The sequence below is a fragment of the Schistocerca gregaria genome, chromosome X, assembly GCF_023897955.1.
Source record: "Schistocerca gregaria isolate iqSchGreg1 chromosome X, iqSchGreg1.2, whole genome shotgun sequence".
Classification (NCBI taxonomy): Eukaryota; Metazoa; Arthropoda; class Insecta; order Orthoptera; family Acrididae; genus Schistocerca; species Schistocerca gregaria.
In genome coordinates this window covers 599,054,019-599,081,880 of record NC_064931.1, presented here as the reverse complement: position 1 = coordinate 599,081,880, position 27,862 = coordinate 599,054,019, and the positions used below count along the sequence as shown (strand labels likewise).

The 27,862-nt window shown below is 37.2% G+C and overlaps 1 protein-coding gene across 23 annotated transcripts in view; it reads left to right on the top strand.

Moving 5' to 3' along the window:
* LOC126297604 (ras-related protein Rab-7L1-like) overlaps positions 1 to 16,826 on the top strand; it is a 140,316-nt gene extending 123,490 nt beyond the window's left edge. For 4 of the 23 annotated variants that reach the window (XM_049988590.1, XM_049988597.1, XM_049988603.1 and 1 more), the window contains 3 exons: positions 8,384 to 8,505; positions 16,311 to 16,434; positions 16,543 to 16,826. In XM_049988590.1, coding sequence (XP_049844547.1) covers positions 8,384 to 8,505; positions 16,311 to 16,431 — 243 coding nt within the window. In that variant the 3' untranslated portion in view covers positions 16,432 to 16,434; positions 16,543 to 16,826. Of the gene's footprint in view, positions 1 to 8,383; positions 8,506 to 16,310; positions 16,443 to 16,519 lie in introns of all 23 variants that reach the window. The other 19 variants (XM_049988594.1, XM_049988601.1, XM_049988607.1 and 16 more) reach the window with 10 other exon arrangements.
* The last annotated feature ends 11,036 nt before the right edge of the window (positions 16,827 to 27,862 follow it).

The following is a 27,862-nucleotide window of genomic DNA, read 5'->3' as shown; positions in this document are numbered from 1 at the left end:
TGTGTCCAATATATCCTTTCTTCCAGATGTGCTAGTTCTGAAAGTTTTACAGGTGAATTTCTGTGAAGTTCAGAAGGTGGGAGATGTACTGGTGGAAGTAAAGCTGTGAGGACAGGTGTCGAGTCATGCCTTTGTAGCTCAGTCAGTAGAGCACTTGCCAGTGAAAGGAAAAGGTCCTGAGTTCAAGTCAGGGTCTGGTACACAGTTTTAATTTGCCAGGAAGGTCATACCAGTGTACACTTTGCTGCAGAGTGAATATTTCATTCTGGACCTAAACTGGCTGTCAGTTCTGTCGTAAAGAAATGAGAAATTAATATAAAAATATTAATATTCACAAGACATCCTTATCTCTTATACAACAATCTTTCATCTCTTGGAAGAACAATGGAATTCTCAGTTTCCCATATGCCATGATTACCTGAATAGTTCTGTCACACTGCAGTAAAACTGCCTTCTTGTTTAACCACTGTTTGTAAACATATAAAAGATGTATGAATGAAACTTTCTCTCTGCAGCGGTGAGTGCACTGTCTTCATTATGGATTATAAAATGAAGTACCAGATGAAGAGTTGAATCCAAAAGATGTGTTGGCTTTAGGTTGCTACTGCATGATAGCGAACTTGAGTATCACAATATTATGAAAAGGATAGTTGCTACTCACCATATAGCATAGATGCTGAGTCCCAGGGAGGGATAACAAAAAGCTGTCAGAAAGTGAGCTTTCGGCCAACAAGGGCTTCTTAACACCCCCCCCCCCCCCCCTCTCTCTCTCTCTCTCTCTCTCTCTCTCTCTCTCTCTCTCTCTCTCTCTCTGTCCTATGGCTGCTATGAGATAGGTTGCACTGGTTTGTGTTACGGCACACAAGGGACAGTTTTAACCATTAGTGAGAAACAGGAAGTCCATAATGCTTCCACCAGTGATCACTTTGATGGCAAAAGGCTTCATTTCAACTACTAGTGGCTGCAACTTCTGAAGTATTCCAAAAGACACTAGGCAAAATGTAAAATTCAGCCCCATTTGGCATTTTAAAATGTTAAATTCATCATATCTTGTATTTCAAAGAAGCTTGCCACACCACTTCTATAAAGTGTACTCGGCTAAAAGTTTTTGCTCGTAGAAAATTCCCATATTTTCAGTAAGTCTGCAATTGTTATAAGACATCGGTAACATGTGGCAAGGTCAGAGCTTTAGAGCATGCGCTGTAAAAACTTTTAACCCTACAACAGTTGTAATTTACTTTTATAGCATATGTGCTAGAATGTTGGGATGTGGGGAGTAGCTTTCTGGTGTTTGCCTTAGATAGCTCGGTTTAGGCACCTATGCAAATTGTAAGAGGCATTTGGTGTATTCTTTTACCTTTATAATGTTAGCACCACACATTTGTTTCACAATACAATACATACCTCCCCAGAATCCATGAGATTGGAGGGTAAAGTGTCTCATTCTAAATATAAATAAATAAAACTACACTGGGGTCTTGCATATTCCTTAAAGCAACAGTGTATCATGTAGTTGTGAAGAATACTTTAGTAGGAGGGCATAAATGTTTGAGAATGCAGATCACAAAAATTATTGCAAATAGTGTTAATGTTGAAGCAGCACCATCTGGTTATGGTCAGTGGAAATGGCAACATTGCGTAAGAATTGAAGCATAAGTGTAAAAGAATTGCTTGATAAACAGAAAGACATTCCATGGCAGTTCAATAGTTGTGAGAATGGACCATTTTCCGGAATCTTGGATGATGAGTAGGCAGCCTATACAGTTGGTGACAAATCAAATAGCTGTAGTAGACTATGGTGCAATTGGGTCAACTGAACCTATGGACTTCGGATCATCTGATTTGGCATGTGGGTAAATCCATACCAAGTGGTCCAGGAAAAAAATAATTGGTTGCTTGACCATCTCAGAAAAATTTTATATTTTCTGTGTGAATTCCCCAATGTTTAGTAGTCACAAAAATATTTTTTTGAAACATTTGTTGTTTATTATTTTGAAATGGCAGCCATATTTGTTCGAGGCCGCATGCATTTTTTCGTATTTGCGAGCATCTACATTTTTTACAATTGTTCTGTAGTGGATTGTCCTAAGCCTTTCAGAAAAAAATCATTTAGTTCAGCACACTCTGGGATACAAATTAACATCATTATCACTTAGCTGAATGTATTCTTTAATATATTTTTAATAGTTCAAAGTTGTCGGCCATGGATTAAAAACACTCACGTTTTGAACAGTAGTTTTCGAAAGAAAGATTAATTTCTCAGCTTCAATATTTTTTCTGCTATTACACTGTATAGTATAGTTACTTTTTATACAGTATCAATGGTGAGCACCTTACACTTAAAAAATACACTATTTTAAAATATTGATTTTTTTAATTTTTCCGTTTTGTGGCCTGCAAGTATCTTAGTTGGGGGACAAGATAAAAATCTGAAAATTTCACAGTTAATAGACCTTTATGATATCAAACTTCAGTATAAATTTCAGCTTTGAGGTTCAATTGGAAGTTAGGGAAAAAATTACAAACACAATTCAAAAATGGTTTTTTAACATCTGCAATATCTAGACGTGTGTGCGTGTGTGTGCGTGTGCGTGTGTGTGTGTGTGTGTGTGTGCGCGTGTGTGCGCGTGCGCGTCCCTAAGGTAAGTCTTTCCGCTCCCGGGATTGGAATGACTCCTTACCCTCTCCCTTAAAACCCACATCCTATCGTCTTTCCCTCTCCTTCGCTCTTTTCTGAAGAAGCAGCCGTTGGTTGCGAAAGCTAGAAATTTTGTGTGGTGTTTGTGTGTTATTTTATTGTGCCTGTCCACCGGTGCTATATATATTTGCTGCCCCCATCCAAAAAGTAAACCAGTTTTTCTTTATGGTTGTGCTGTTTAATGTAGTTTGTTAATTTTATTTGAAAAACGTGCACTGCTATAGTGTTGTGTTCAAGGTAGTCACTTATGACACAAAAGCTGTGGCCCATTATTTTCTTCATCTTTATAATAGAATAGTGTAGTGCCCTTGAACTTCATCTTGAACAACAAAGGAATAATTTTCCAAATTAGTCAGCAGGAACTAAGCATTCATTAGCTGCCAAGGTTTGCTTTTTGTCTTTCAAAAATTTACTTTGAGCTTGTGCAATAAAATGATGCAGTATCAGATTTTCAAGGTTAGCCACCAGCACTTCAGAAAACTCTTCTCGTGATTTTATGACTGTCACCATTTCAGTTCTGTCTTGTGTGACCCATTGTATGTATTTCATATTGTCAGCCATCAATCAGTCTTCTTTGGATTCTACAAACATGTCAAGTAAGGCTTGTTTGCCTGAACAATCTTGACATTTTCCTGTGATCATACAATTGTAACTGTCAATATTGCGTACCATAACTTCCAAAAGGTCTTTATAGTCAACTCTAAGATTGGCCCCATCTATTATCAACTTTACATTCTGATGATAAAAACACAAACATTATGGGTGCCAGATGCTCCTGCAACAATACACCATCTTGGTTTCAATTCGCAAAATTTTGATCTTCCAATTTTAATGTCAGGTTTTTCTTTTTTAAAATCAGTGAATAGTTCATTTAAATTACACAATATTAACCTTTTTTGTCTTTGAATCTTAGAACCATTTTCTTTCACAGAAACAGGTTTTTTTTTTTTTTTTTTTTTTTTTTTTGCCAGACGTCAAACTGCTGTTATTGTCATCCATCGTAATACTTAATAACTTTATTGATTGTGTTTTCATCTACCAAAATGCAATTTTCTTTTTGTAATGCTGGTAAAATTCTCTGTTCTTTTACTGATTGCCTTGTTAACTTAACAAGACATTGTAACACATTAAATTCGTCACTAACTTTTGTTTGACTCCAAGAATTTGGCAGTAAACTGATAATTTTATCCTCTTTGTTTGAAGTACTGCTTTTAGTTTTTCTATCTAATAATCATATTCGGTTGGTGAAGTTTCAGAACTTCCATCTGTTTTAGTACAATTTGTATTTTGAAATGAAACTTCCAAATTCTTTTTGAATGTAACTGCCACTTTCTCAATTTTTGTATTCAAGGCACTTGGTCTTTTATCTTGACTTAGTTTTCTAATTTTAGTTGCAGGCGATATACCCAGGATTTCACAAGCAGTATCTACTTTTTTAATGGTGGCTGATAAGTCACAAAATTCTGTATCTGAGGTTTCACTATTCTTTCTCTTGTGAATTACAAATATCTTAGACTGACATGTTGGACACAATGGTTTTCCTGGTATGAGATTGACAAAAGGGCTTTTATTTTTAGAATGATGATCAAATTTTATTTCTTGCAGACTTTTTGTTATAGGTTTCTAATGTTTCTCAAGAGTCCATGCAAAACTGACGAAAAAGGTGATGAATTTTTTTAAAAGTATTTCATTTCATGGTCCTTGCATGTTGATTTGATCTCTGGGCTGACTCATAAGTAAAACAACACTTTTTCTTCCTCACTGTAATCTTTCATTAAAGTAATGTCTTCATGATGCATTTCATACACTTTTATGACATGCTTCATTATTAACAACACCGACAGAACACTGAGACACCATTTTTCAACTGCACACTTGCAAGAACTTCTAGCTAAATAAGTGTGAGTAGATAATTGTCGGTGTAAGGGGTACGACAAGAACCAGAATTGTATAGGATTGCAGATGCAATTGTTAGCCTGCTGAAACAATTACCACAGCATTTTTTTGACAAATAATCATTAGCTAGTGTATTGTGGTGTTATATTATGCAATTGGTATACTTCATTTGATTAGCCCACCAGATATTGCAGATGTTAAAAAATGTATTCTTGACTCGTGTTTGTTATCTTTTTCCCATAATTTCCAGTTGAATCTCAAAGTTGAAATTTATACTGACTTCTGATATCATAAAGGTCTATTAACTGTGAAATTTGCAGATTTTTATTTGGTCCCCCGACAAAGATATTGCAGGCCAAAAAATGGAAAAATTAAAAAAAAATCAACTTTTTAAAGTAATGTATTTTTAAGTGTAAGCTCTCACCTTTGATACTCTAAAAAAGTAACTATACTATACAGTGTAACAACAGAAAAAAAATATTGAAGCTGAGAAATTAATCTTTCTTTCGAAAACTACTGTTCAAAAAGTGAGTGTTTTTAATTCGTGGTTGATGACTTTGAACTATTAAAAATATAGTAAAGAATACAGTCAGCTAAGTGATAATGACGTTAATTTGTAGCCCAGTGTGTGTTGAACTAAATGAATTTTTTCTGAAAGGCTTAGGACAATCCACTACAGAATAATTGTAAAAAATGTAGATGCTTGCAAATACGAAAAAATGCCTGCGACCTCGAACAAATATGGCTGCCATTTCAAAATAATAAACAATAAATTAAAAAAAAATATTTTTGTGACTACTAAACATTGGGGAATTCACCTAGCAAATATAAAATTTTTCTGAGATGGTCAAGCAACCAGTGCTGGACCACTTGGTATGGATTGACCCGAGTCTGTATTTCTGAAACTAATTAACATATACAATGAATTTTGTTTTACGATGAACGGGAAACTCAAAGTTTTTCTCGTACATTTTCATTGGTGTTCAATAGGCCCCCCCTCAAGATGCATTGCATATGTCAGTGCTGTATTCGGATTATTCCCATGCTGCAGCGAGCATGTCTTGAGTTACGCCTTCCACAGCTGCTGTTGTGCAGTGTCTCAGGTCTTTCATTGTTGTTCCTACAAGAAGCAATCACATACAGTCAGGTCCAGTGAACTTGGAGGCCAGTAATGTAAGGCTGAATCATTTTGTCCAGTGCGACTGTTCCATCATTCAGTAATTCTTTGCTTTAAAAATTCCCACTCCTCCAGATGCCAGTGGTGCGGTACCCCATCATGTTAGTAAACAAAATAGTTTGAATCAGTCTCCAACTGTGGGAAAAGAAAGTTCTCAAGCATATTGAGATATGTGCTTCCTGTAAGTGTTCTCAGCAAAGAAAAATGGACCATACGCCTTTTCCCATGAAACTGCACGAAACATATTAAATTTTGGAGAGTCCCTCTCATGTTGTACAACCCCATCTGGTTGTTCCATACCCCATATTCTCACATTGACAGTTGACCTTTCCATTTCAATGAAATGTTGCCCTGTCACTAAACACCAAGTGTGGAAGAAAACTGTCATCCTCCATTTTGCCAAGAACAAAATTACAGAACTCTGCATGTTGTGGTCACCTTAACGAGGAACTTGCAGTAACTGGATTTTGTATGGTTTCACATGTAAACGTTGACGCAACACACGCGATACGGACATCAGGGGCTTGTTGAGCTGTCGAGCTGCATGGTGAGTGGATTTGTATGGACTCCTTGTGAAACTGTGGCGAATGTTTCAACATCTGCGTCAGCCACTCGGGGACGGTCCAGCGATTTTCCTTTACATGAACAGTGTGTTTCTCGAATTTTTTCATGCCATCGTCTAATGCTCTGTGCTGTAGGAGGATCCGCACCATACCTAGTACGAATGTCATGCTGAACAGTTATTACTGATCTGTGCTGTGCAAAATGTAGAGCACAAAACCATTTCTGTTGTCAAAACACCATTTTTACTTGATGTGAAGTGGGTACATACTACTCCTACCTAGAAGGAACCATGTAAAACTCGAGAGTTTGCTCTTCCCAACAGTACATTTATCGCATACATGTTAGAGTGATTTTTTAAATTATTTTTATTGGATGATTCTTTTTGAGACACACTGTACAGTAATGTGGTGTGTGACATCATACATAAGCAAACAAAAAGAGAACAGAATGATGATGCAATTTCATGTCTTTATTACTTTTTGAAATGTAGGTTGTGGTGACACTGATTTTCAGCATAGACTGGGGTCCACATTAAGTTGGCAGGTGACAGTTTGGCTGTGAATTGGCTAAGCAGTATTGAACGCTTCAGTTAATCCCTGTCATCTTCAGCTAGAAAGTTCTGATGAACAATAGTGTGCATACATACTAGCAAATGTGTGTATGTAATAAGTTTGTCAAAGTTATGTTTAGAGCATTCTGCTGCATTTCTATTCTTTTGCGTTAATGATTAACATGAAAACAAAAAGTGCGGATTTATAAAGATCTTTAGTACAGCATCACATTCAAGAGAATTTCACAGATTTTGATCAGCTTAAATCTTGAAATACTGTGTTGCTCAGTCCAAGAACACAAGTTGCAGCTTGACTCCTACTGTACTCGCATGAAATTGTCAGATTGCTTGTTTATGTATAACTACTACCTGTTGCATTCATTTAATGTCAGTGCAATACTGTGCTGTAAACATCTGTTTTTTGTTTGGTGATTGAAGGAATTAGTAACTCCATTTTGGATGCACATAGACAGTGAACTTTCAAAACCAGCACACAGTTTTAGTGGACAATGAACACTCGAAACATGGTAGGAAATAAATTCCACCCTCCAGCAGTAACAGGACTTGTGCATTATTACTGACACAACAACTGTCCCTTCATCAGCTGCAGTGAAAGTGAACACTGCAGTCCTTTAGATGCAACTGCAATAACAAACCAAAAAATTAAAACTTGTCAAGAGTACCTGCGGGAAAGACCAAAATGCTAAATGATTCACTCCAGAATTTGCTTGAGAGCACTAAATAAGAGGCGCACACAGCAGACTGCAAACATTGTATGGATAGATACAAAAATCCTGTTTGAAACGCCAATGGTGTCTTTAAGAGGAGCAGATGCAGGAGATGTGAATTCTGCTGCTACTTTCATATCATCAGTACTGCACAAACATACCTACATATGAAGCTTCCTGCATTAAATTTAACATATTTTAATGAACACATGGCGTGTTGATCTGTAAGGCAATAAGTTAAGTAAGGAAATTATCCTTGCTAGAGAATTGTTAATTGTTGTTTGATGTGGTGTTCCATCAGCTCTTGAATAAATTGTTACATATGTGGAACATTTTGGCAGTTTCTCATGCGACTGCTTTCTGTGAGATTGTTTCCCATCATCAAATACTTTTTAATAAGGTCAAAATAATTAGACAGTTTCGAATTTGCGCAAGGGTCTGTCTTGTAGAATGAGTGTGTTAGATGTTAATGAGGGGTAGGGCCATTCCTTCACCTTGTTTTCCAAGCAAGGCAAACAATTGGTTTAAATTTCACAAAATTTGAAAAGCAGTGTTTCAGACAGATCATAAGATCTTAATCTTGTAATTTGAAAATTGTGAAACTTTATTTTTCTGCTCTGTTATCCTTAAATGTGTCCAATTTGCTGCCCACAAATTTCTGCCAAGATTCTGTCTGTGGTAGATGCAACTGTTGACCTATTTGTGTTCTGGTCTCTAACATTTATGAAAACCATATTATATATTTCATATTTCTTTCTTTTCTTTTTCAGTGTGATTTACCACATCGCCAAGTTGAGCAAATGGAAATAGAATCATTTTACAAGGAGCACAATTTCATTGGTTGGACAGAAACTTCTGCCAAAGAGGGCCTCATGGTGAATGATTCTATGAAGTAAGCATAACTAGGCATACTAACTATAAGGATCCAGTTAGCTTTTTTAAAATTTCTCTCCATGTATTTGAGTCACAGCCAAGGACACTATTATGCGTGCTGCACATGTGTGCTGAGATCATTTGACCTTTACCCATTGTGAAATTCAGTGGTTTCCAGGCAGCTTTAGGAGTGAATGCCATGTGGTCTGTGCAGAGGTTTTGTTGTGATCCTGAAAGGCTTCGAAATACTAGTGAATTGTGCAATGTGTGTAGTCCAGTCACTGAACCAGGCTGCATCCTGCTTAGGTCCCTCTTGGAATTTTCCCTGTGATACTGTAAAGGTAGACTGAAGTAATGTGTTGTTGATTCTGTTTCCATTCTCTGACAAAGCCAGAGACTGTGTGGATACTAGGTGGCAAAGTAGAGGCCGTTAAAATGTGGTGGTTATTGTTTTCCCCCTGCTCTCCCTCCACAACTTTCACTCTGTTCCAGTCTCACAATTATCTGATTCACACTTCTAGGTCTGTTAGTATGGCTTACTGAACATATGAAGAGTGAAAATGGAGACTGTTCTAAGTGTCAAATCTGACATTTGTCTGGAGAAGGAAGAGACAATGCTTCTCTGTTTGTACACAATTCATTTGTATCCAAAAAATTGGGAAGGTATTCTCATACCACAGAATTGTACTACTCACCACGTCACTGCAAAAAATGAGACAAAAGAAAATTTTCTTATTAAAGTATTTGTTTTTCTCTGTTGCCATATTTGGAAACTGACTGGTTGTAATGATGGTAAGAAAATTTTCATAAGTTGATGCTTACAAAGAAGAAAGCAGTAACCAGCCACTGTTAATGCTATTTATTTACACAGTAGCACTATTACTGGTTTCAAACTGACAGGTTTGTCTTCGGATTGTTGTACATGTTTATAATACATTTGTTGCCCACATTAGTTGTTAGATAAAAACAAACAACAAATGTAACAAATTGCAAATTTAACATAAACATGAATAGCTGTCTGAGAGTGAACCTGTTGGTTGAAAACTGGTAATGACACTGTTTGTGTAAATAAATTGCATCACCTTTCTTCAGGTGCTGCAGACCTCGTTAGCTGCTGCTCTAGTATTTCCCATGGGCGCTGCAGCCAGCATTCACCGTTGCCGCCTGGAGTGTAGCCAAGTCCTAATTACAGATTTTACCATCAGCCGGTTCCACTACTTATGCTCCTGTGGACATCTATCGCGTGTCTGCAGTATTTCTGACAAACTTCACAGTTGCTGTTAACTATTCATGCTAGATGGTTTGTGTCATTATCTGCATTCTGTTTCTGTGATGTCATTTAACTTTCTGCCTATTCATCAGGATTTTTAGAGTGCTATATATCACCTTTGAGTTCCACAAACAAATGGCGCATCGGTGTAGTTCCACTAATGAAGAGATACTGGAGATACTCACAAGGAGTGACAGTGACAGTGACAGTGAGCGAGGCATTTTTGGTGACAGTTGTGGTTGTGGTTGTGGTTGTTCTTGTTGTTATTCTGAAGAATCTCATAATACTATGCATCCACATACTATACGTAATAGAGCTTGCAAGATAGTACTTCTTCAGATTATTAAAGTGAAGATGAATCAGTCTGTAAAAGTCCACACCTTGTAACAAATTTGAATGGGAAACCATGATTTCAGTCCAGCACTGCATGCATTTGATGACTCATCTTCAGGACATAGTTGGCAACTAGTGCCTGGTTCAAGCATTCTATTCTTCTTTGTGCTGTTTCAATCAGAAAATCTGATGGAAATTTATAGCACTTGAAACAAATTGATTTTACACTTTCAGCATGGTAGATATGACTGAATCAGTTCATTTTGGACTGTCCACCTGGGAAGATACTGGTCTTGAGGAACTGTACTGCTTCATTGGTACTTGGCTTCTCATGGCCCATGTTAAATAGTTGAGAATAAGGGGATATTGGTACATAGGTGTACTTCTGAGCATTCCAGTTTTTGGCAACACTATATCCCATGACCGTTTTATGTTACTTTTGAGAATGTTGCATTTTAGTGACAACTCTGCCAATTGTGGAGAGGACAGTGTATTTTTGATAAAAGCCTATTATTGCTCAAAGGTCACTTATCTTTTAAACAATTCATTCCTTTGAAAAGAAGTAGATTTGGAATCAAGAAATTTGTGTTGTGCGACTGTAAAACTCGATAAGTCTTGGATTTCATTGTATACACAGACACAACAACAGAAATTAAGTCCACAGTTTAGAGAAATCTGGGATATAGTGGCAACATTAATGAAGGCATACTGTGAATATGGACATACCCTGTATGTTGACAATTTGTATAAAAGTCCAGACTTGTTCCTCTGACTTCACAACCACAGAATAGCAGCACACACTTCACAGATTGGTGACAGGGAGAAAAATACCATTAGCAGATTTTCATTTATGTTTGGTATGAGAATTTGTGGAAAAATTTGTTACAGAACAGAGAAGAGATATAAAAGGAAGATGCTCTGATGACAAGAATCCTCTGTGCTTTACTGGAAGACACTTTCCAAATGTTATTCCAAGTGACCAGCCCAAGAAATGTGGACTATGGCATAGCTGTGCAGGGTGCTCGAAACAGAATGTGCATCAACAAACAAAATATGAATGCAAAACATGCAACATACCCTTGTATGTTGTTCCATGTTTCAAAACATACCAAACGAAGAACTACTTTTAGTCAAGGAGTAATACCTGGAGGATGGAAAAATTATTTAAAAATTTTAAAAAATGAAAATTAAGTACAAAAATAAAAAAATATTTTTAACTTTGCCTTGTCTGTCCAAATGATGGAGGAGGATGGGCTGATAAACACAGATTGGATGCCTGAAGCACAAGACTATAATGAACGAAACAAGAAAAGAATTATTCATATTGATCATTTCTATTGTGAATAACAAAAATCTTGAAAATCGAATAGGAAAAAAGCTCTTTCAGTATTTCTAGAATTTTCCAATTTTCTAGGCAACTTTTCCAATCTTTCTATCATTCAAACCTTGCCTTAACAATTAAGAATGCAACAAAAAAAAATCCAAATTGGTTAAGCCAGTTTTTAGTTAAGTTTCTGAAATTTAAACAGGTACTGTAGAAACTTTAATATTCCCTTATTGAATTCTTCAAATAAAGTTGTACAACATTGTTTATGTCTACTGTATAATAACAGTTGTGTCCCAAAAAGAATTCAGAAATGTTCACTTTTTGATTTTGAAGTTTCCCTGGGGATAATTTATTGGGTTAATGTCTCAAAATATAGTGATTAGTTTCCTAAGTGTATCTCGGCATTCACATGCTTCCCTCGACAATTGTTTGCAGGCGAATTATTGCGCTCAGATGAACGTCAATATTTGATCATTGCGGATCCTCCAGCATTTCATCATAAGTTATGTATAAAAAGTTGATAGTTAAGTATCAGTATGTCCAATAACTTTGTCTGTCAGGCCATTCACCTCCAGATTCAAAGCTGTGGAATAAGTATCCAGATACATTGAGTGTGATCACCGATGTTACAAATAAACACAGACTGTTCGACATTCACGACCGCCCTGGCTCCAGAAATACTTCAGCACAGGGCGAAGTTGGCCAAGTGAAGAGCTCAGGCACAGACAGCAGTCCGTGGAGATGGTTGTTTTCGCAGGTAAACGGATTAGGCAATGTCAAGCACGTGTTAGACACAGCCATCTGGACATGCAGCTGCAGTAGGCAAAGGGTTAAATCTAGGGACTCCAGAGGGAAGCAGAATTTGGCACAGAGACCTTGCACCATCTACTAATGCATGTTTGAAAAACTTTCTACATGTTTGGCACCTAGATGAAGTCTAGGGACATGCAGCAGAGTACCAAGAACAAAATAACACTGAAAATGCATTTTGTGGGAAAATGACACTTGGAAAGTTTCCCATTCCACTCTTCATTGATAAATTCAGTGTGCTTTCCCATCTCTATCAACTGTCCTTTTGCTCAGTAATGGAACAAAGATTATAGTATAGTTTTCTTCATCTCTATTGCTGAGAAAACAACCATGCAGAACTGATACTGAACAATTCATGCATTGGGTGTGTCCATCATGCTTCAAAGCACTGTTACAAAATTGATGAAAAGTGCATGCAGGTGCATGTTCGTGTGCAAAGCCGAATCAAACGAGTTTTGAACTGATGGCGATGATGATTACTAGTACTACTACTACTACTACTACTACTACTACTGAAAAAAAAATCAATGTGTTGCATGTCTTCAAGCTTCCCCAGTGATGCGTTGTCATGGAATCGGCACCTGAAGAAGACTGCAATTCACGCAGTTGAAATATCGTGCAGGAAAGACGCGAATAACTGGCAGAAACCCGATTAATCAACATGACAATGTGTTGCATGTTTGTTGTTCAATCTCATTCTTATGCAGTGAGGAGTCACATGCAAGTAGCCTCCTCCAGGTTTTCTGCAGGATTCTAAAATCGTCAAGACTCAATATTTTAGCGATCTACCTGTCTGTCACCTTCAGGAAAGATTCTGTGGCCACTGAAACTGATGTTGTGTTTCAATGTGAAATAGTGCATGTCCAGGTAAGAGGGAACCCATTGTCTCTGCTAATTGAATGGCCTATCAGTTTAATTTAAACTACCTCCTTATGAACAGTGTTTCAAAATAACAGCTATACTAGCAACTATCAGAATCTCGCCTATTTCATCCCGTCTCCCTTGTTTAAACCATGTTCCACTGCTGCAAATGTTTCAGGCCATTGTAGCCTCATGTGACAGTGCTGCTCCACACACCTGTCCTGGACTGTGCTTCTTGATTGGTTGATCTAAACCTTTCCGCATTGACATGGAAATTTGTATATGCCAGTCTTCCCAAGTCCCAAACAGTCCTTGATATAGCTGAGTAATGCTCTAATTTTTCAGGTGGATGAAATACACTCTTTATGTCAATTCACCTTCAAATTCTTCTAATCTTAAAGGATATGCCACAACTGTAAGGAATAAAGGATGCAGAGCTATGCAACATTAGGGGTGGTCCTAATCCATAGTCTGATGAATCTACATCTATGCGCCACTGTTTTCCTTAAACGTTGTTACTGAGTGTGCAAGTTCCTGCCTTATAATATCTGCATCAGAAATAGCATATGCTCTCTGTAACAGAGTCCTAAGGATGTCACTGCTTTGACAACTCAATTCTCGCAGATATGTCACTTTGGGCTGGTTTTCGATGAATATTGTCCCAGAGTACTACTACGTTTACCATTATGTCCAAAAATTGATGTTCCCGTCACTTTCAATCTCTATAATAAATTGATGAGCATGTTCCCTAAGATTGGGATGATTTTAAGGAGATTTGACTTTGCGTGCATTCCATTCTTGTGCCAAGATTAAGGCACTATTTGGTTGTATCAAGGATGATTTGGGACTGGCATATACAAAATTCCATGTCAGTATGGAAAGGCTTACATGAGCTGGGTGATTCGCACAGTTCAGGACAGGCAACTGGAATGTGACTATCACATGAGGCTACAACAACTTGAAAAACTGGTGATAATTCAACATTTTTAAAATAAAGGTCACGGGATGAAATTTGATGAGACCCTAATACTCGCTAGTACATTTTTTGTTTTCACCAGTGCTTATGAGGAAGCATTTACAATCAGGTTGGCAGGCAACTTAATTAGTAGAGACAAAGGGTTTCCGGTGCTGGTATTCTGCTATGGGTCACACCTCAAGCTCGGTCTTGGGGGTGGCACCTGAGGTGGGCATCACGTGTCTTGTGTAAGGTACAGGGACCTATAAATGATTAGGGACAGGTTGACGTGCCAAAATATCGAGTTGTGTTGGTTTTAGAATTCAGTGGCAAACCCGAAGAGGCCAAGAATTTTTATGCGAGGCGCACACACACACAGTAGCTTCATTCTGAAAGGTAAAACAGGAGAGAAATTTCAAATATAGTAATTGTTCTGCAACTCTTAGCTTACCAACATTAAAAGGGAATGCTGTGGAGGAGCTACCCCAACCTCAGAAAACAATAGAAACAGTTGATGTGACATTTGTGATAGTGGGAAGGGGGGTCAGCTCTCCCTTCAAGTTTAACACATTTCAGCTTGTCCTTGTTCTATTTGCAGGTGGCATTTCCAAATATTAGTGAGGGAAGAGGATGGAAGGGTGTAAACTCATAACTTAGTCACACTGATATATCTTATGAGGAAAGGCTCTTTGTTGAATTCACTAAAAGCTCGTTCAAAGGTGCTAATGAACAATCTGTTGAAGACTCGTTATTACACCTCCAATTGGTGGTGATGAAAATATTTCTCTTTTACAGTTCGACAAGTGTGGTTTCCAGGAATATCTCAGTAGTGCCTTTCCTTGCACAGCAAATATTAAAAGTGATGTACTTTCATACTGTTAGGAGCAAGATAACAGTTTCTCTCTGGGTTAAATTCTAGCTGTCTCTCTTTGCTGCTGTTCATACCATTTTGCACAGGGTATTATTCTACTGTATGCTGTGCACTTGCAGTTGAGGTGCATTTGTTGAGTAAATGATTGAGAGGTTGGTGTAGTCAATGAAATTTACCAACCAGCCAGTGTGGGTCTTCATTTAAATCCTCTTACGACTATAAGGTAATCCAACGTGTCCCAGAATTTTGTCCTGTGGTCTGATTCACTCACCTGTTTGTGGTAAAGTTAGTTTGAAGTAGTTGTGATAGGATACTTTCAGTATGTCACATTTGATTCATAAGTTATTCAAATGATGTTTCTAATTACATCATTTTTGAAAAAAATGTGGTGTTAGGAATCCTGACTGAAGAGGAAGGAGGGAAATTATTATTTAAAAAAAATAATAATAATGCAGTGGTTTTAAGGTAAAATAAGTGCACATTCATTTTGGTATAGTCCCTTTCAGGACAACACAAATTTTCTAATAATTTCATAATGAGTTGTTTTTATTGAAATGCAGTTCTGGAAGGTCGGAAAAAAATATTTTTAAAAAAATCTGACCGTAGCTGTTCCAGCTGAAAACATTGACTTCGCCTTTGTGAGTCGAGCAACTGCCTCCCACCCCCTCCTTTGGTTGCAGTTTTCTTTCTGGTGTTATGTGGTAGATGTGAATTTCATCCACATGCTCCAAACATACTGAGAAATTAATTTTTTGTTTGATTTTGGTTTGCATTGATCCAGTTTGGCACTCGGACTATCACAGTGCTTTTTTACAGTTACTTTCTTGTAAAAAGTACTGATATGCATTTGGGATCAGCCATTTTATATACATCTAACTGCCCATTATGCAATCTCACATTCACACATTTTTGTGTTGTCATCTTCGGTTGCAATTTCAAGAATTAAGAAATGGGCAGCAGAATTCAAATGTAGCCATACTTACATTGAGGGGTTATTTATACACATGTCTGTAAATTTGAATCACCTTGAAGTTCAGTACAGTAAGGTTTGAATTTGGCTTCTTATTTTTTAGTCGGTGAGAACAGTAGACTCCCTATGAAACTAGACACTGTTGTTGTTGTTGTTGTTGTTGTTGTTATTATTTCTTTCCTTTCTCAGACGTCATGTCTGGTTAAAAATAGAAAGTGACGCGGACCTTGATCAAGTGTGACTTCCTTTTCACTCTACGCTATATGTTACATTGCATTTAGGAACATTCGGGTAATTGAACATGTGGTATGACTCCTGTAGTTGATAGTATAATTGGTGTTATTGTTATTGTTGTTATTGTTGTTGTTATTATTGTTATTGTTATTATTATTATTATTATTATTATTATTATTATTTTAAATTTTAGGTTTTTGGTTGATGTCATTATGAGACAAGAAGAAATGCCAGGTAGTGCTGCATCGGTGCTTTCAGAAAGTTTGCGGTTGACAGGACCTGTACCACAACCACCAAAAAGTTGTTCATGTTAACAAGTAAGTAAGTAAGTAAGTAAGTAAAGCTTACAACAACATCCAATTAAATTATTTAAGCAACACAAATATTTGACTGTTTAATTAGTGTAATATCATTTTACTTTACAGGAGGCCAGTTTGTTAAAGATATTTAAGAAAACGAATTTTTAAAATCGCCATTCATAAGAAGCAGATGCAGCTGATGGTGTCTACTTCAAACTGTCGTGGTGTTTATAACAGCTGAGCATGTTCTGCATTTTGGTGGGCCATGTAGTTGTGATACCTCAGAGTACATGACCATGCCCACTGTTGTTCCCAAAGCATTTAATCTAGCAGGAGCTAGTTAATAAATGCTGAACAGCGGTTGTATTGTGTGTGTGGGCACGTATGTGCTTGTGGTTTGGAGCATAAAATGCCCATTCAGTCGATGAAATCCAATTCCATACTGCATGTTACATAATCATTCCACAGCTGAAACATTAGCTTTCGTTAATGTGAACATTTTTGGTTGTGTGAACAGTATATTTTGAGAGATATAGCTATCTGTCATCATTGGTGGTTAGCATTTTTTGCATAGCGTATTGCTGCTTGCTGTTATGGTAGGAAGGGTGGTTATCAATAGTTATTCATCCAATTCTGGGAGCAATGTGCAGCTTTGTCAGCGTTTTAAGAATTAAGCTACTACTTGTGCCAAAATCATGTATTTGTTGTACTCACTTCTGGTGCAGCATTTTAAAAGCAAGAATTTTAAGGGTTACCTGTAATTGGGGCTAATTACATTTTGCTCAGAAATATTACGTTACAAATAGAATTAAAAGCAACTACAGCCTTGCTCAACTACCTCTGTAACTTCTAAATTGGGAAGCATTAGCTAATAAAACATTACTTTTTTAAATTAAAATTGTGATTTGTGGAGGTTTCTTTGCATTTTATAAATGCAGAAAATGGCAAATAAATTACTTTTAACAGTATCTTACAGTTAAAGTGTGAATAATGCTTTATTTCTGTGAAAGTGACAACAAAACCTTAGCTACCAGCTGGAAAGCTATGTAGTTATAGAACCTTAAAGCTACATGAGAAATTAGTATTATGGCAAAATTATTATCAAAGAAATAATGCATAGATGGTTATCATTACAAACTGCATTTATTCTGCCGTATTTCTGGCTTTGTTACACACCTTTAAATTGGTGATTCTCTCCACCACCCATTTTTTGTTACTAGTTTCATAATATATCCAGTCAGTTTTAACATGTTACTGCCACACACTAGACTACACCATGGTGTCTAGTGTAGGGCTGTGCTATGGCCACTTATGGCCTCATGCCAGTCAATATGTTAAATGATGGCATCTTACACAGAACTTAATTTATCTTTGTTTCTCTATTACTTGCTCTTAGATATGTCCAATACATAATTTAACAATTTTTAGCTGCCACTTCCTACTGCCCCTATGTCATTTGTCAATAACATAAACGACCACTGTGTGTGTATTATTAACCCTTAACATCTTATTAATGCATTAACAAGTTTTTGCATGGTTTGAATAAAAATGTTCTTCCATTTGTACTTTAAAATACCTTTAACATAAAACACATTGAATCATTATCTTTTTAAACTTCCATTAAAATGTTTGGTGGTAGCCATTATTTTCAGATGAGTTGGTACTGAATTCTGCAAAAAAGCACCCATCTTCATACTGTAATAGGTGTTACACAGTGGTAATTTCATTCAGACATATTCATTAAGTGTTTGATTTATAGGCCCTTCTAAAAAAATCTGATTTTTCTTTGACTTTCATCTTGTTCAAGTAATTAGTGTGTTTATGCATTCAAGATGTTCTTTCTGACCCACATTTGTAGGAAATTAAGCTAAATTTCCATTAGTGACTCTAATACCTTTTTTATGGACTGATATAATTTAACCAAGTCTTTATTATTTGTTGTATTAATGCAATATATTTTATTTATATCATTTGTTAATCTTTGTGTGTATTTTTTAAAAAATCTGTTATTGTCATGTAAATACTTCATTTGATTTATGATAAATGAAATATTCATCTTTTTTTTCTCTACCAAGCTCAAGAAAAGTTTCTTCATTAATAAAATCATTTGCATTGGTCTGTGTAATTTTATTTTTGTAACAAGAGTGGAGTGTATTATATTGAATAACAGTGCCCATTTTTTTTCTCTCATATAAGTATATGCTATCACCATAGCCCAGGATTTCTGCAAATAATGTGTAAACACAATTGCTACTTCAGCACTCATGTGATTTGTGAATAATCTGTGATAGCACATTATCTTTTTATACAGATGGCTTGTAACTGTCTCTTACAGAATTTTATACTGTGGTAGAATGCACATAGTAGTATTTGAGGTTAACATGCCATTGTCTTCATTTTCTACTGAATTCATATTTATGTAGATTGAAACCAGAGACCACAATTGAAAACAGCTCTCTTTTTGATGTGCTTTGCTAGTTGCTTAGATCTGAAGGCACTTTTTAAAAAATTGTGAAAAATTTTGTGCATTTTATACTCTTGTTAATTTTTAATGGTTTTTAACAGTTTACATTGTTACAGTGTATTGTGATTTAGATACTTTATATATATATACACACTTTGTTAATAAAAAATTGAAAATTTTAGACCCGATTTAATAATTTTTACCTGTTAGATTCCTGTAGGAACATATTTGAATTTCTCGTGTTAGAAAAGTAAATTTGTTCTTCAATCTGTTAAAAATTGAATTTTGACTTCAGGTCAGTGTAATTGTTGTGTAATGCTCGTTCAAGTCTATCAAATACTTGTAAAGTGAGAAATAAAGTATTCGTACTGCTTCACTCTCTCAATTGTTCGCTACTGCAGGAGGCAACATATTGTTTTTAGTTTGTGGTGGGATATCATATTGTGATAAGCATTATCATAGTTGGTGTGACTTTTAAGCAGTTTATGGTAGAAAAAAAATATTGAATTAATTAAACATTGTCCTCTGGAAAACAGGTCTAGGCCTGTGCAATAGGCTAGAGTTAATAATTTTGATGTAATCTTCATGTTTATGCCTTGTTCAATTTCTGAAGCACAATTGCTTTGAGTGCATAATACAGTTTATCTCTTCAGTTTAATAATTCAGAGAATTAATAGATTTATACTTCATCCACAAAGGCACTTCAGCCCTACATGAATTCAAATCTGACACACAGTAGCACAAAATTTTTCTCAAACCTGGAAAATGCTTATGTCAGTCCTATAAGCAAGGTAATGAGGGGAAGGATGGTCACAGTAGCACCAAAACTTAAATGCTGCTGTTGTGTGAATACAGTAAAAACTACTTTTCATGAAATTTGTTGCAAAAATAGAGCTCAAAATTTTACATGGGGGTGGTGTCGCGGCATCTCTAGCAGATATACCGGTGGTGTAGTATCATCAAAGTACAGTTCTGACTGTACTTCAGAAAACAGAAATTTGTAGCATATTAAGTGATATTTCTAATTAAAGGACACCATTCACCACCTTCAGTCATATTTAGTGAATAAAACCTATACCGATGAGTTGGTGAAACCATCACCATAACGGTTGTGAAAAGGAGGATGGTGGTGAGGTGACATACTACATCCAAGGTAAATTGAGGCGGTAAGAAGCAAAGGGGTTTAAACGACAAAACCAAATATCTGGTGGAATGTGAATCATATTGTGGTGGCGAAGGAAATAGATTTACAGAGCGATTTGAACAGCTTCCTGGAAGTTATTTGGGAAACTGCTTAACAAAAACTGTTTTGTCTTTGGATGCAGACAAATGCAAGTCTTTGATGCCTATCTATGGTCCCAAATGATTTTTTTAAACTGTTCCAACCACGTGCTTTGGTGCATTATAATTTGTCAGATTAGAGGCTATTTTTGCATTCAAAACATTAAAATAGAAGAATGGAAGGTGAAAACATTAAGAAGAAATGAGGTAATGAACAGGTAGGCAGCGAATATGTTAAGTGATGGTTTGCTGAGGTATGTAAAACTTTGTCAGTCTGTAAAAACCTCACTGCCTTCAGTGACAATGCAGGAGTCAGAAAAAGAACAAAAACAACATTGTCATTTTGGATTCATCTCATAAAGTGCATCTCACTTAAGACCACTGACCCCAAGTTCCTGATTCCTGTATGGAACGTTTTAAAAGACTGCCCTCAATGACAACATGAATTATGATTCCATTGATGTAAGGCAATGAAACCTAGGACACTGAAGTTCAGTGACAATAACGTTGAATGTACTGTAACCACCTGCTATAATAGAGAAATATCAGAATCTGCAGCAGTTATTTCCATTCTTGGCTCCAGGTCATCATTTCTATACAGATCTTGAGCATAAATCTGAAACACCAGTTTCCAAAGATCACCAGCAAGTGGAGGGCCAAGTGCACAATCTGTGAATGATGCGGTGCCTCCCAGTAATGCTATTTGGGATTTGGAATAGGCATCTCACTCAAAAAAAGTGGTTGTTGATTTATTTAATATGCGGAAAGGTGACAAAATATTGTACTACATTGTTGTGGATAATTCCAAACCTAATCTTAATTAGAATCGAAGGGATGTGAGTGACATCCTTGGAGGCAGAGGAGTGTAAATGCTAAATAGATTATTGGTAAAAACATTACTGAGCACAACATTCTGAACTGAAACAACTGACATTGTATGTATAGCTTCATTAATAAGCACTGCTGGCTGCTTGTTAGACCTTTTCCTGAAGTGTGCCATTGTATGCTATAGAGGCCATGGCTGCCTCTTTTGCTGTAACTTCTTTCATCTCAGTAGGTTGTAGCGTAGTGGTAGGACGCAGATCGTGCCTAATGTGCCATTCTGAGTAACCAGTTTTTTTTTCCAGAATACCATTCCAGTTCCTGGGGGAATCACTTGTGTACTAGTGTTTTGAGTATCCTACTCCACTGGGGTCACAGCATCTGTCCGTGTGCAGATACAGGTCAGCATGTGGTTTCTTCAGATATGCACAGTGGCCCAGGGTACCATCTACTCTTCTGATCATGATGTCTAGTGAAACTGATGTTAGTATGTGTGTGTGCATGAAGAAGTCCTAGTCTCTCTCATCAGTGGGGCTTGATAATGAATGTATCATCCAGATAACAGAAAAAGCACAAATAGGTTTTCATTTGAATGACTTCAGGGCTCCTTCCTCGAAGTGCTCCATGTACAGACTGGCATTCACAGGTGAGAGTGGGATGCCAATTGTGACTCCCTCTGTGTGTCCACAGTATTCTCCATTAGAGAGAAAAGATTTGTAAGTCAGAACATGTCTGAAAGTATCAGTAGTCTTAGGGTCAAATTTCTGAGTTCTAGTGACTTTTGTAGAGGCACCCTACTGAAAAGAGAAGCACCAAAACCCACTGGGATGTCAGAGTCCTTCAAACTGAAGCTGTCAATATATTTGACAAAATTCACAGAAATATGGATGTGATTCACATGCTTACCCACATGTCGGAGGTGTACATCTTAACTATTTGGCCAGCAAATCAATAGGAGCTCTAGTGTTGCTGAAAATAGGACATAATGATGTAATCTCTATGTGGAGTCCATAAATTCTTTGCAGTACAAGACCTTGTGGTAATATTTTCTTGCTAACCGCTTCAGGTGAATTCAAGCCCTTGAGGAATGCCTCTACCATCTTAGTGTGATCAGCTTTGCCTTCCTGTGTGAGTCATCTAGCAGGCCTCACATTTTCTCAGTGTATTCCTGATGGGCTAGCACAACCACTGCATTGCCTTTGTAAGCAGGTAAGACAGTATTGTCTGGGCACTCTCTCTCTACTGCTGGCTTTCGACTATGTAGGTTTAGCTCTTGTCAAAGTGTAACAAATTTAGCAATGTACTTCTTTAGCTACTTCAGGCAGGAGTCGCATTGCGATCTGCTCAACTGCGCTGATGATGCCTATGGCTATTGTGAACATAGGAGTGCATCACCAGTCAGTTTCCTGTGAATCAAATTGATGAGTTTTGGAAGGAGCCTTCAGTGATTGCTCGTTTGTTTGAGAGACATACAAATTTTTATGTTTGACCTCCCATGGCTTTTCTGTGTGTGGAATCGGCTGCCACCAGGTAACACTGTCAATTCATTCCCAGGCCCAGGAATCAATATAGTTAGCCAGACATAAAAGTATTTTAAACAGTTCCTGAGTGGTGTTCTCCAGGCCTAGGTGGGTAAAGTGTAACCTCTCATATACCAACACCCACTTCTTTGATTCACTTGGTGCCTGCTAATCACCATTATGTGGGACCTTAGTGAAGTTTGACATCACATCCTCAGCATGCCGTCTCATCAGACATGCAAAAACACTCAGAAGAAAGTATACCCTGACCTGTACCAACACCAGACAGCTGCCATCACTGTGCACAGAGCACTGGGATGCTCAGAATTTTAGTATGCATGGGATGCACCATCTCTGGATGTAGTGTGTCTCTCCTGAGAACTGGTACACCAGAATGGTATTCTGCAAAAATGGTTACTCAGAATGGCAGATTAGAAGTGCTCTGCTCCTTACCACTACAGTACAATTTGTGGAGATGGTTGAAGTTACTGAGATTCTATACAATACACTGGTGTGCTATTGGGGAGAAACCAAATGCATCATGAAAAAGCACAGTGTAAAAACTGTCTCCTGGCTGCCCAATGAAACAGGCATTATTGGGTATTTTCAAAGGTCACCTTCATTTGAGGAAGGTAATCTGGCCACTTCTACTGAATGTAGTTTGTAACTGTAGCATCACATTTATAAGTTTTGTAGTTATCTCTGTACTATGACAGCAAAGTTTTCTTTAACTGATTGTTTCTCTTCATGAATATTTCTTACACCTCTGAACAATGATTGTGAAGTTCACTGTACACAAAAACTACTTTCATTGTAGGATACACTGAGGGCGTCAAACTCATGGGATAGCAATAATCACATATACAGAAGATGGTAGTGTCGCTTATACGAGGTATAAAGGGGCAATGTATTAGCAGAACTATCATTTGTACTCAGGTGATTCATGTCAAAAAGGTTTCTGACATGATTATGACCACACGATGGAAGTTAACAGACTGAACACAGAATGGTAGTTGGAGCTAGACACATGGGACGTCCCATTTCAGAAATCATTAGGGAATTCAATGTTCTGGGATCCATATTGTCAAGAATAAGCCAAGAATACCAAATTTAAGGCATTACCTTGCACCATGGTCATTTCAGTGGCTGACAGCCTTCATTTAATGACCAAGAACAGCAGCATTTGTGTGGAGTTATCTGTGCTCACAGACAAGCAGTACTGTGAGAAATAACCACAGAAATCAGTGTGGAACATACAACAAATGCATCCATTAAGACAGTGTGGCAAAATTTGGCATTAATGGGCTACGGCGTAAGACAACCAACAGGAGTGCCTTCGGTAATAGCACATCATTACCTGCATTACCTCTCCTGGGCTACTGGGTATATTGGTTGGACCGTAGATGACTGGAAAAACATGCCCTGATTAGATACATTCTGATTTCAATTGGTAAGAGCTGATGGTACGGTTTGGGTGTGGTGCAGACCCCTCAAAGCCATGAACCCAAGTTGTCAACAAGGCACTGTGCCAGCTAGTGGTGGCTCCATAATAATGTGGGCTTTGTTTCCATGGAATAGACAGGGTCCTCTGGTCCAACTGAACTGATCATTGACTGGAAATGGTTATGTTTGGCTATTTGGAAACCATTTGCAGCCATTCATGGACTTTGTGTTCTCAAACAATAATGGAATTTTTATGATGACAGTGCACCCTGTCACCTGCCCACAATTGTTCGCAACTGGCTTGAAGAACATTCTGGACAATTTGAGCAAATAATTTGGCCACGTAAATTGACCAACAAGAATACCATCAAACATTTATGGGACATAATCGAGAGGTCAACTAGTGCATAAAATCCTGCACTGGCAGCACTTTCACAGTTATGGATTGCTATAGAAGCAGACATCCAATGACTTGTTGAGTCCATACCGTACTGAGTTGCTATGCTACACCAGGCAAAATGAAGTCCAGCACGGTATTTGGAGGTATCCCATGACGTTTGTCACCTCAGTGTGTATGTGGTTTAACAATGAATACTGAAATATTATTGGGCAGAAGAAAATTAGCAAATAAAAAATAGTACTACACCTGGAATCACTCTCTCCATCTTGGGTACTATAATCCAAAGCTACTCTCTGCACTGACTGGATGCCATTATTACATCATTTCAAATGATTGTGTAGATAAGATGATTGTCCACCTATTTTTTTTTAATCAGTCCATCTGATTCTCCATATAAAACACAAAGTATTTTAGAATACATAGTGTCAATGTCTTTCCCCTCTCTTTTGCCAAATGAGAACCTCATTCTTCCCTCGTTGTAACCTATGACTGTATTGTAGATAAGTGGAGGGAGCACACTACACAGGAGCTTGGATTTATTTACACATCACCTGGATTTGCTAATGGGTTCTATTCCAATCAAATGATTGCCCTTTCTCGTTGTTACAGCCAGGCTCCGACTGCACATAAGCTCCTGTGGTAGTACTGGAGACAACCAGGGGGAGTGCATTACTCAGAACTCTGAACTGCTGACCTATTAACCACATCTGCTGATCATCTCTACAAGAATGAAGGATTTCAATCATGTGAAAAAAGAAATGACAATTGTACAAAAAATATTAGTAATGGAAAACTGGTGGATATGCTCAGTACGAGTAGCATAAAGAGAACAAATGAAGACAGTACAGGCAAAAAATAACAATACAGATGTGATAGTGCTTACTTATCCTGGACTTAAACACCAATTGATGGAAGTCTTCGTATGAGGTTGGAAACTTAATTAAAAAGAGAATAATACCTTTTGAATGTAATAGAGAATTTTACACTGTAGTTGGTAATATCTTACTGGGGAAGACCAATAAATTGACAGTAGGTATGAGGAAACTCCCTATCTAGCAGAGTGATATTTTGAAAAGTTTTGCAGCTAATTTTGTGTAATCTGCGTAACTGAAAGATCCATTTTATCAAAAGCACCTGCATTTCTGCTTTGAAGAAGTCAAGCGCTATGTCGACAGGCCTCAGCAGTGGAGTCAAACCACTCCCAACGTAGGCAAGGAGGATCTCTGTATGCAAGGTGGAGAAGAAGCATTATGAAAAACCTGGGGGACATCTGCCTCACTGTTCTAGCATATTGTGTGTCCCAATATACCTGAATCAGTCAACACGTAAACAATAGAAGAGGGATAAAATTAACTGGTAAATTGAACAATCATGTAGAGGTTAAATAGTATAATGAGTGATGATAGAACATGGAAGATATGAGCAGTATCAGTAAAGGAAACTAAATTTGTAACAGAAATTGAGAAAGTGAGGCTAATGGTTTAAGGTGTGGCAGAGGCAAAAAAGAAAGGAGAATCTAAACAGTGACAACACAATTGTGTGCAGTGAAGTTCATAGCATATAGAGACCTCTGGCTGTAGTGTTGACAGTGCGTAAGACCTTCAAAAGCAGGATTAAAGTGTGGAATTTTCATACAAAATCCTCTGTGCTCTTGTGTGCCTGTACTGAACTGTAAACCTAATGTTGCGTTGCATTACAGTATTAGATATGACGATGATAAATTCTTGTCTGGAGCCAAGTGGGGTATCCAATCCATATACTTCATCTATTTTGTGGCTAGTTTAAGATCCAACTGTAGATTCCTCAGCCTGTAATGTAGTATTGTAAGTAGCGTTGCATCACCAGGTGGGTACTACATATTAGCTATATTTTTTTATGGAGGGTGAGAATATCAAATTACTATTATTATTGTTATTATTATTATTATTATTATTATTAACTGCTGTAATATGTGCTATAAATTACCATAACTCATCCCCCCCCCAAGAAAGCAATTACTCTTATACAATACTTGTAACTCGTGAGAACTACTTGAAATGTGAAAGAAATTTTCAATATAGTGTGGAACTGTAATGGAAAGCTAGATCAGACTATCCAAAAGCAACAAGCTGAAACATTTGGTCTAACAAGGCCCAAACCGAATCCAACCATGAACTCATATGGGTGAGAGTAATTGGCAGTGGTGCTGTTAAATTAATAATTCAATATTTCTATTAGCCATTAAATTTTGACAAATGAGATATATTCATGCAAAATACCACTGAACACTTCAATAGAAAAGTGCCTTGAACAATTAGTTCAGCAGCCTGTGAACAAGAGAAATATTTTAGACCACATTGGTACAAACAAACTTGATCTTTTCAAGAATATCATCAAAGAGAAAGGATAGCAGCCAGGATGGTATTATAGTCGTAGATCACTGAAGTCAAAAAGTTTGCCAAGAAAACTAGGAAAATCTTTGTTGCTGGCAGGACTGATAGGGTATCACTAACATCCTTAAAATATATAGAGAATATTTATTTGAATTCTAGCAAATGTAGTTGTTGTTACAACTTAAATGCATCATAAATTACACTGTAGATAAATATAATATGAGGAAGTTAGTAAAATACTGCATAGACTCACCTTGGACTAATGGCATTGTTTGGAGAATGTTAAGGATGTCAAGAATTTTAGAACCTCATTACAAAACAAAATACAGGGAAACTTGTAACATCATGGCAACTCATGCACCTGTAAGGAAGACCATTTACAAAGCCTGCAACACCTTTCAATCAAATTGTGGTGAAGTAATCTATTATAAAATCATATAAAGTCACCGAAAAACTTCAACCATTCCATCCAGTCTCTTTTGGATTTCTAGTTTTGTGACCTGAAGGCAAGACATAGAAAGTTGAAGCATTAAATTCCATCTACATCTACATCTACATGATAACTCTGCAATTCACATTTAAGTGCTTGGCAGTGGGTTCATCGAACCACAATCATACTATCTCTCTACCATTCCACTCCCAAAAAGCGGGCAGGAAAAACGAACACCTAAACCTTTCTGTTCGAGCTCTGATTTCTCTTATTTTATTTTGATGATCATTCCTACCTATGTAGGTTGGGCTCAACAAAATATTTTTGCATTCGGAAGAGAAAGTTGGTGACTGAAATTTCGTAAATAGATCTCGCCGTGACGAAAAACGTCTTTGCTTTAATGACTTCCATCCCAACTCACGTATCAGATCTGCCACACTCTCTCCCCTATTACATGATAATACAAAACGAGCTGCCCTTTTCTGCACCTTTTCGATGTCCTCCGTCAATCCCACCTGGTAAGGATCCCACACCACGCAGCTATATTCTAACAGAGGACAAACAAGTGTAGTGTAAGATGTCTCTTTAGTGGACTTGTTGCATCTTCTAAGTGTCCTACCAATGAAACGCAGCCTTTGGCTCACCTTCCCCACAATATTGTCTATGTGGTCTTTCCAACTGAAGTTGTTTATAATTTGTACACCCAGGTACTTA